This window comes from Urocitellus parryii, chromosome 6 (genome assembly GCF_045843805.1).
Source record: "Urocitellus parryii isolate mUroPar1 chromosome 6, mUroPar1.hap1, whole genome shotgun sequence".
In the NCBI taxonomy this organism is placed as follows: Eukaryota; Metazoa; Chordata; class Mammalia; order Rodentia; family Sciuridae; genus Urocitellus; species Urocitellus parryii.
The window spans coordinates 75069416-75080086 of record NC_135536.1 but is presented as its reverse complement, the minus strand read 5'-3'; the positions used below and the strand labels follow the sequence as shown (position 1 = coordinate 75080086).

General features: G+C 42.2%; 1 protein-coding gene across 1 annotated transcript in view; it reads left to right on the top strand.

Annotated features, from left to right (window-relative positions):
- The first annotated feature begins 4173 nt into the window (after positions 1-4173).
- The window catches only part of Peli2 (pellino E3 ubiquitin protein ligase family member 2), a 172418-nt gene continuing 165920 nt past the window's right edge, over positions 4174-10671 (top strand). Inside the window, exon 1 of the mRNA XM_026384145.2 lies at positions 4174-4452. Coding sequence (XP_026239930.1) covers positions 4376-4452 — 77 coding nt within the window. The 5' untranslated portion in view covers positions 4174-4375. The remainder of the gene's footprint in view (positions 4453-10671) is intronic.

Genomic DNA, 10671 nt, shown 5'->3' with positions numbered 1-10671 from the left:
AGCCATGAGAAGGAGGAAATCCTTTCATATGCTTCAACATGAACGTGGAGGCCATGTGCTCTGTAAAATAACCTAGCCCCAGAAGGACAAACACTGTGTGATTCACTTATACGAGGTATTTAAAATAATCAAACTCATCAAAGTAGAAAGTGGAATAGTGGTTGCCAGGGGCTAGAGGGAGGGAGAAAAGGAGAATTGCTGTTCAAAGGGTATAAAGATTCAGTCATGCAAGATGAAAAAATTCTAGAATCTGCCACAGACTATGGTGTTGATAATTAACAAAACTGTAGTGTACACTTAAAAATCTATTAAGAGGGTAGGTCTCAGATTCTGTATTTTCTTTACCACAATAAAAATAGTGAATGCCCTGCACAATAATAATCACAGAAATGCAAATAAAAAATTATCACCTGTCAAATTAGTAAGAATTTTAAAATGGTGGTGAGAGTTCCCTGAGGCAGGTTCTCATTTAGTGCTAGTTACAGGATAAATTGGCAGGCACAACTGTTTTGAAAAACACTTTGGAAGTACACATCAAAAGGTCTTAAAAATGTTTATACCCTTTGATGTAAAAATTTTACTTGTAGAAATCTGCTTTTAAGAAATAACAGCAGATATAAATACGTTTATTATTTATAATAGCAAAATTTAAAACTCCTCCAAATGTCCCATAAAAGGAGCAAGGTTAATAAATGTTGATAATTACTATTTTAAAAGTTTATGAGGTTTTAGTGACATCAGAAAACTTTTTACAGCATAACACTAAGTGGAAAAAGCTAGGATAACAAACTTCATAAGAGATATTTACACATAGTATTATCACCACGTTGTCAAAGAAAGAGAAAAAGATGTAGAAAATACACAGAAATGAAAAAAAGGAGGGGTTATTTTTGAGTAAGGAGGTTATGGATGGTTTAAGACAAGGGTTTTAAAAAAATCCTTTTCCCATGTTTCCCAAACTTTTGACAAAGAACTTATATTACTCTTTCAATCAGGAAACAAACAAAAAGACAGAAAAATCTTTTTGTTTGTTTCCTGATTGAAAGAGTAATATAAGGTTCCACAGAAAAATATATTATATCCTGATCAAATCTATATTTTTCAAACTGTATTTACTCTTTACTCTTTGCAAACATAAATATAGGAGATAAAATGTACAGTGACCAAAAATTAAACTCTTCATGCTAGAAATACTTGGAGGTATTTTACTGATTTTACTTAAGATTTGGTTAAAATAAACAAACTTTCCCACTAAATCTTTTAATTCTAAAGCAAAAGAGGTAGGCATATCAGGAGAGAAAGCAAAAGAGAGCATTACATTGTTTGTATAGTAAACATATGGCTTCTGGTAGCCCAAGGAAATATCATTGGGTCCCCTCTGTGGGATACCGTGTGCATCCTCTTCAGGAGAGTGGTCTGCAGGGACATTAATGGCATGACCAACAGGAAGAGTAGGGAAGGGTCTGTCCTGGCAGCAAGGACAGCCAAACCCACCATGGCTTTCAGTGGATTGGCAGATGGCACATCCAGATTGTCCCACCAGCCTGGAGCTACTAACTAAAACAATTACATTCAAGAGAGGATAAATTCATGCTACAATCAGATTCCTAATATTAGCTGGGATGGTGGGGGTCATGTTTCAATTGGTTTGGGTTGTGAGCAGATAATGAATAAGGGATGGGCCAAGAGAAGTGCAAGCTGGCTTCTTTAGGGACATAAGCCATCAACTCTGAGAACATCAAGTTTACTGCCATGGCCCCAGTCCTCCTATTTGATGCCACTTGAGAAGTGTTCTTTTACTTTTACTCATATGTTTCCTTGAAATCAGTGAAAGTCAATTTGGAGATTTTGGGTACAACTTAGAAACTTGACATGGTTTACTGGTGGGCCTATGAGATATTTAAAGGTGTGTGTACTATGGTTGGTGGGGGAAGCTTAAATGTGTTGCTGGAAGTTCAAAATTGAGAAATTTTGGCATAATCAGGATTTGGGATTTTTAAACAAGATTAAATCTATCAAGGGTAATCTGTCATTGTCACAGACCACCAGTATACCACAGTCTTCACTCAGTTCATTATCTCATTTGGATTTTCATGCATGGAGTCTGTATGTATTCCTAAACCCTGATCAATAGGCTTGCTCTTACCAGTAGGAAGCTTTCAGCGTAAAGAGAGACTTGACAGAACAGATCTACTCATAAGCTCTGAGCTGCCTCTGATAAAAAGCTTCCATTGAGAGAAAAATTCATTCAAAGCAACACTACCTGTAAGTAACTCTGATAAAGACAAACCTGATGAAGCACTATAAAAATGCTCAAAGACTCTCTGGGGGATAAGAAAAATGCCCCTCTGGAAGTCATGGGTGCCCTATGCAGGTAGTTAGAATGGACAGGGCTTTCGAGGAAGATCGGGACAGACGGTGGGATGCTCACAGTTTAGTATTTGGAACTTAGTAGGAGGTTAATAAATATTTGTTTCCATCTTCCTAACAGCAGATGCAGAGCACAGCAAGGAAGAAATGGAGCCAGAACAGTGTAATGCAATGCACAAAAGCACAGCATGCCAAGAGAGAAGGAGGTAATTGTAGCCTAGAGATCAGTAGATGCACTAGAATAGACCTCTAGTAGTTAGGATGACAGCTCCAGGTATTGTAGTGATGGGGACTGCAAAACTGCAGCACGATTCTGACAGATCTTTGACAGTTATACATCTACATGGTAAGTTGGAGCATAGGATAGATGAAAACAAGAAGAAATCAAGCAGAAATTTAGGTAGAAATCACACCAACACTGATGTGAGGAGAAAGAACTCAACCCTTCAGTGAATGATGGTTTGTTAAAATCATAACAAACTCTTTATAACATAAAAATATAAAAAGTATGTAAAATATGCAGGATAGCCATATTCAGTTTAGGTACAGGATTCCAGTAATTAGTGGAGATAAGTTAACTGTTTAAATAAAATTTATTTTTGCCTCATTGATGGTGCAGCTTGTGTCACTTTGGAATGATTTATTCCTAAAGCCTCAATTTAAAAAAATCAGTTACTAACTGAAATAAAACAATCAAAAGCTTCATTGTTACTACAGTAATAACCTGTCAGAGAATGTTACAGGAAGGGTGTTGAACAGCAGAATGGAAGGTTACAGATGCAATTATTTCTTCTCTAGGTCATAGCCAATCAGTCGCTGTTTACACACAGGGTAGCTTCTGCACTATTTATTTCTTTAAATATTTAACAGTTTTCTAGAGGCAGCGACTGACAATAGTCTATAGAGTTTCTAGCATGTTATGAGTGTTTAATAAATGTTAAAATATTTAATAAAATTCCGTATGATGAAAAACAGCAGTCAGTAAAACTGTTATAGCCTACAATATTTTAATGCCATAGTAGTAACTATTTAAAAATATAAAAAGCAAACAGTGCATTGACTAAACCATAATAAAAAGGAATATTTATAGTCACCAAAAAAAAAAATCCACCTAGGTAATTTCCTCCTAAATTCCTTAGGGAATCGTAGGAATTTTGCATACAAAATGGATTAAAAAAAAAAAAAAACTTCTTTGGAAACGAGGTGCGTGTGTGCGACACTTCCAGAAGTAAGCCGGGTCGCAGTGACACGCAGAAAGCTAGTGCTCTGACACAGCAAGGAAGTTCTTTATTTCCTTCTAATCCTGGGAAAACGTCCGCTAGGCTTGGGAATCGTGACTACACGGTTCCCGCATCTTTGCCGCAGCCCTCAGCCGCTGAAGTCCCCAGTGGCGAGGGCTGAGGACCCCGCTTTCTAACTTTAGAGAAGGAAGTAAGGAGAAAAACAGAGCTGCTCCTTTAAGAACTCCCCTTCCCTTTTACTCTATGTTTACATAACACGGGGCCAGTCCCGGGCCGCCCGTGGGGGCGGGGAGGGGGCGCGGGCGGCCCCACGCGCTGGGGGCGGGGTCGGAGGGCGGGGGGGGGTGGCGCTCGCGAGGGCGGGGCCCCCCCCACCTGCCCGCGCCGGCGGGGCGGCTCCGCGCTCTGGCCCCCGCCCACCCCGCCTCTCGCGCTCGCTCCCTCCCTCCCGCGGGGCTTCGGCGGCGGCGGCTGCAGTGGCGGCGACGCTAGGCGCTCGGCACGGGCAGGTCCCCCTGCTGCCCGGTCCCATTTGTTGCCGGGTCTGGTTCGGGGCGGCTGCGGCGCGCGGAGCTCCGGGGAGCCAGGCGGGCAAACGCGCAGCCACGACGGAGCAGCCGCGGGACTGGCCGCCCCGCGCCCCCTTCGCCGCGGTGCCCTTCCCCGGCGCGCTCACCCCCTTCTCGGGATGGGATTGTAGCGGCGGCGCGGACTCGGCGGGGATCGCGGCGGAGGCGGCGGCGGCGGCGGCCGAGAGGGGCTCCATGTTTTCCCCGGGCCAGGAGGAGCCCAGCGCCCCCAATAAGGAGCCGGTGAAATACGGGGAGCTGGTGGTACTGGGGTGAGTCCGGGCAGAGGGCGGGCGGCGAGCGTCCCCGAGTGGGGCCGCGGGGTGGCTCGGGCGCTCTCTGGGGACCGCTGAGGCGGCGGGAGCGGCTCGCCAGAGGCCGGGATGCTCCGGTCCGCGCGCGCGGGACGCTGCGGCGGGCGCCAGGATGTGCGGCGCGCGCGGAAGCGACTCGGGCGACCCCGCGGGGCACTGCGTGGCGCTCCGGGACCCAGTCCTCGGCGGTTCCGCGGGGGCCGGGGCTTGACTTCTCGCGCTGTGGCTGCCCTCTCGGGGGCCGGGGAGGGTGAGCAGGAGCTCGGGCACCTCGTGGAGTCGCTTCCCGAAGCTGGGGAGCCAGCCGCCGCGGCCCCTGGGGGTTCTTAGTCTCCCGAGGACTGTGGGCCCCGAGCACCCGTCTTCGGAACCCCGAGTGCGGGCTGTGGGCTCGCGCCGCAGCGGACAGTGGGGCTACGTTTTGCATATTGTTATGGTGACCGCCGCGGGTGGTGAACTGTCTGTGACCCAGGCTGGCAGGCTAGCCCTGGCTTCTCAGAGCAGGGAGGGGACGAGCAGGGACGCTGCCATGAGGGGCCTGGACACCGGGCGCGGGACCGCACTCCTCCAGCCCTCGGCCCGGGGCCTCGGCCTCGTGGATGCCCTCCTGGCGGCTGGGCAGCGGCAGGGAGCGAGCCAGCCGCCTCTGCTCCCTCTCCACCGGTGAAAACCACATTTTGAAGATAGTAATTATCTACAATCGTTAAACGGCAGCAATTAGAGACTTCATCTACTTCCTGATTTTCCTTGTGACATTTCTATTGTTTACCCTTAATAAACCAAGAGAGAGGCTTCGCGGGATTAAAGCAGGATAAAGTGGGCAGTGAAAGGGGAGTGGAAGGGGGAGGAGAAAAGTGTAGGAAACTCGGGAGAAGGAGCAGCTTGGCTTTAATGTTGGAGGAGAAAGGATTATTTTTCCCTTTGGATGTGCTGCTCCTGGGAACCCGCGCTTTTGTCTTCCTCTGTTGAAAGACTTGTATTCAGTGCACCGTGAGTGCTGATAGGTGGGTTTAGCACACATGTGAGGAGTCCTAGCTATGGAAAGACTTATGGGACTTGGAGAAACGTGACTTGATAACTTGAAGTAAATGCCAACTTAGAGATAATTTTAAAGAGAAGCTCCCAGACACAGCTGCCTACTCTTCCTTACTTTGTTGCTAGAGTAGTAAATGGGATAGTGCTGGAAATCCCATTACTTGTCTTGAAACTGTCTGCAGCTAAGCGTTTTTCACACCTGCATAGTAATTGTACTTAAAAAGACAGATATCAGGGTTCTCTAGACAGAAGGAGGAGTGACAGAGAAAAAGCCACAGTTTGGTCTGTCTTATGTAACTTCAACCCAACCTAATTTTGTGAAGTTTGGATTTGTTTGTGTGGCTGGCTTCAAAGTATGTTTAACACTGTGAACTTGACATGGTAGATTAACTTATGCCAGAACTTTATTTCATTATTTCCTTTTGAGGCAATCATTGTTGAGATGTTTCAGAACAGCAGTGAGTGGGCCTGGAGGAGATTTTGTGTTCATAGTTGGAAGTGAAGGGCATTCCAAAGCCAGCAAAAGGATTTATATTCTGGATTGTCCTGGTGTCATAGGCTTATTCCAAAGTAGGCTATGTAAATCCATTGCAGTTGCATATGAACTGCCTTTTACTAATGCTTTCCAGGAGACATTAAGTCTGACATTGCTGCTGCTTACCTGACAGTTGGGGTCAGACAGGCAGAAGTTATTTGTGCACCTATTTGTGCCAGCTCTGTTTAGGCATTGAGGATCCAGCAGTGAACCAGGAACTTTCAGTTTACTGTGGAGTGACAGGCATAAACAGGAAAAAAAAAAAGTGAATAAATTAATAAATGACAACTTCAGGTGTTGCCAAATTCTCAACAGAAAATTGATTAAAGAGTGACTGCTGGGTTTTGCTTTCTTAAGCTAAGTCAGGGAAAGTCTGAGAAAGTAAAGTGTGAGTAAAAGATGCTAGTTGGTTTTTATATAACTTGAATTGACTTTTTTTGAGAGTAGGTTTCTGACTCTAGCAATATTAAACTTTACAGAACAGGTAAAATAGTGAATAAGTGGGTATTTTAAAGAGGCCCTTATTGAATTATATCCTAATCTCAGGACTTGAGACAGTGTCTTCCCTTTTAAAACAACAATAACATTCAAAGAACAATCACTATCACCATTGCATGTCTGATCTTCTAGGATATATATATATATATGTATATATATATATATATATATATATATATATGGTCTATTAGATTTTCTTACTTGTTATTTTTGAGGTTAAAAAATGCTCGGTGTTTTATATTGATGGAATTCTTTGCTTATACAGTATATTGTTTTTTGTTTGCATTTTCTGAAAGTTGTTGTGACTGTCCCTCTATGCTGTCTTCTGAATTTCATAGTAAAATCTTACCAGGAAATTCTAGAGGTCAGGCTGAAAGGTTGATAGATATCTGTATCTTTATACAATATTCTGCATCTTTTCATGTGTTACAATATTAATCAACCCTATGTAGTTAGGATTTTATTGGGGTTCTAACTTTTTGACAGATTAGTAAAATTTAAATTTTTTCATAATTCCAACCAGTTAATGTATCACAGCCACACTTTTTTTTTTGTTGTGCCCACTAATTAATTGAATGTGCAGGAAAATGTCTACTCATTGGGTCTTTCTTGCTCTTAATTTTAAAATTGACTAACATTTTAAGGTTTGGGAAGTGGCTTAGGATTTGAGAGGCAGTTGAGTTGGGTGGGAACAGCACACATTCACAATTAGGGAACCTGATTCAAGTCCTACATTCTTGTCAAGTGGCTTTGTGATTTTGACTTACTTCCTCTCTGTTTTTTTTAGCAATAACAAAATATGATTGGATTAGGTTTTCATCAAAAACCCTTGGTCTGTACTCTGGAATTTTGTCATTGGCTCAAATGTAGAAAATGTATAGTTAAGTTACATTGTCCAAGTTGCTTGACATTTGTTGATTTTATGTATTAAAGTGATGGTACTAGAATTCGAATAGGCACACATCCTGCATCTGTAGCAGAAAGGCTAATGCTGTGTTTGTTTTTTATGAAGTAGACATATATAAAATAGGCTTAAAAAAGTAATATTACACATATACTTGATTTCTTGGTGGTAGGTTATGCATGAGAACATTCAAATTGGGTAAAACTTGCTGTCTCAAATTTAAGAAAGGCAAAGATGGTTTGAAGTCAAGCTAAATAGATTGAAATTCAAGCATAAGGAGGAGATAATCTAATGGTAGAATTTAGGACTGGAATGGGCCTAAGAGGTGTTGGTATATATTCAGCCCTCTTATTATTCACAAACTGGGGATTTAGAAAGAAGGAGATTTTTTTTGAGTTCCTACTTCTTACTGGCTGAGCTGGGTCACTGTATATACTGTTTCCCAGTGCTGTCAGCCCCTCAAAGTACCCTTTTTGGATTCAATTTGAAGCATGCAGCTCTCTTGCTGACTAATGGCCCATCATGGTTTTTGGAAAAATAATGCTTGGTTCCCCTCACCTCACAGTTGAATGGATAATACATTTTGTAATACATTTTCATTAGATGCTTCACAAAATATATCTCAACCAAGGGTTCCTAACTGAGGGTCCACAGATGGAATTCAGGGAATCTACACATGTGAATAGGAGAAAAACACATCTTTATTTTCACTGTATTCATTAATTCAGACATTGTATTCAGATGTATGTAGCAGTTTGCTTTATTATCAGCATATGAGACAAAAAGGTCTACTGCTAGACTTGTCATTTAATGCCTCAACATAGAAGTACATGTATGATTTTTTACAATTTAAAACTACTTGAATAACTCAGTATAACTGATTTCTTTGGTATTCTATTTTATACATTGAAAAAACCCATTTGTCTGAGCAGAGTTGAATAGGCTTCATCAGACTACCAAAGAGATCCTTGGCACAAAAGAGCTTAAGATCCTTTACAAATGAAGTTTATAAATATTACTGAAAAAATGAAGTTAAGTATCTTAATGGAAATATTAAGCACTACTAAAGAGGGGAACTACCTTCCTTGTTTCCTTTGGATAGTGCAGTTGCCTGTTAAATAAAACAAAAAGGACTATTGCTTGAAGAAGTTATGTGTATTTCTTTTTAAAAGGTGGTCCCCAATTTTTATATTTGTTTCTGTTGTTCCATAGGGACTTCGCCTTGATTCTGCCTCCCTTTGGTCATAATAAGGAACCTTAAAATGTATCCTGACACTTCTTATTTTCTGGTCCTCCACTCTAATTTGGGCACATAGACTTCAAACACGAGTATCTTTTATAGACTTAAAAGCCTTTGAACTGTTTTTTTTTTTTTTAATAAAACAGAATCTTTGTTGTCACTTAGCATGTGGGGGTGATCTGAAGAGTTCAGATCTGTTTGTGTGGACATAGTGTCTCATTCTGTAGGCTATTAAGGGTTATGATGTTACTGACTTTAGGTTGCTATATTTTTCTTTACTAACTTTAGCCTTGTTTGGAATATGTTGCTCTCTGTGTGACTTTGTGGCTTCTGGTCTGACTTTCTCAGATTAATTTGTTTCTTTAACACAACAAGGCTGGAATTTTTATTAGGACTTTTCACTTTGGGTCATATTTCATCATGTGATCATTTGGGGATGCTTTTTATAAACAAATAAAAGCAGCTTGATTCAAGTTCTAACAACTTGACCAGACATTTTACCTGAAAGATAAAATGCAGACACAGAAGACCATAACAGAATAAAACATAGTAATTGCTGTATTGGGGGGATACTGATGTTTTGGACCTGGAGCCATGGTTCTGTGACTGCTGTGCAGGGGTGGCAGTGTGGCCTCCCTGAAAAGAGCATGTGAGGCTGTAGTTGGCTTTTGAATGGAGACAACAGCAACTGGTGGACCTCATTGGTATGGGAGAAAAATAACTGTGAGAAGGAATTTCTAACATCTTTGAGTTAATTAAAGGTTTCTCCTGGAGTGTGCAGTAATCTGCTTTACAAAAATAAAAGTGAAGGTTTGAATGATTCAGTTATTAGTTCTTACTGAGCTTATTGTCACCATCTTCTGGAAAATAAAATAATAAGAGCAGAAAGTGCTTCATATTTCTTAGCATTGTCTAAACCAGCTGTTCTCAACCACGTCTCAGCCACCTCATGATCAGTCTTGAGGTAGGTAGCTAGTAATTTATGATATGTAATAAAGTATGGATCTTTCAAATGATTCAGGGATGTTTTAGTAATGGCATTTTTACCTGTATGCATTCTGATGTTTTCTCAAGTGGGAGAGAAGGGGTGAGTCACAGTAGGCAAGCCAGAAATTTATTCATTCAACATATATTCACTGGGTGTCTTCTAGGTTCGGGGAATACAGCTGGGACAAGGCAGACGGATTCACTGCTCTGGTGAATTGCTAGATGTTCTTGTCATAACCTTTAAGTGAGCAACTGCTGATGTATAGTGTGTATGTATTACCCAAATATTCAGTATAAATAAATGTTTGTCAGGTTTGGCACTAAGGGATACACAGACAGGCATGGTTACAGCCACTGTGGAATTTACAGCCTAGTTGGGGAGAGCGAAAGGCTGTGATCCTGGTATATCAGTAGGCTCACATAACCTCTGCCTGAATGCAAAGGGGGTGGCCCACATGCAGTTTCATGGGCAAGAGAGCTCTAGAAAGAGTATGCTAAGACCTATGGGCAAGCTGCTGCGTGTAGCTCCTTTAAAAAGCAGGGAGGAGCCCTGAATGTTAGAAAAGAGTTGTTGAATAAAATAATGGGAAAGATGAGATGGAGGTAGGTGAGGAGGGGCTTAAAAACTATTGGAAGGGTTTTGAACTTCATTCTAAGGGTGTGGGAGACTATCATAAGGTTTTCAGAAGTGAGGGGTGCAGGCAAAGCCTTCAACCAAGAGGACACAGTGGAGATGGAGGGAGGAACTGGGGCTGGAGCCTACCAAGGCAAAGAATGGAGTGTGAGCCAGAGGCGGCTATCTGGCTTCCAGGTCCTACTGCCTGTCCCTCTTGAGACTGAGTTGCCTCTCTTGTCCCATGTTTTGTGTGGTTTACCAGAAAGTGCTGGCTGGGTATCAGTCCTGTTCTCTGATCCTGATGCTGGGTTACAGGCACCTTTCCTGCCTGCCTTCATTTATCTCACCTTTATTGGGAGAGA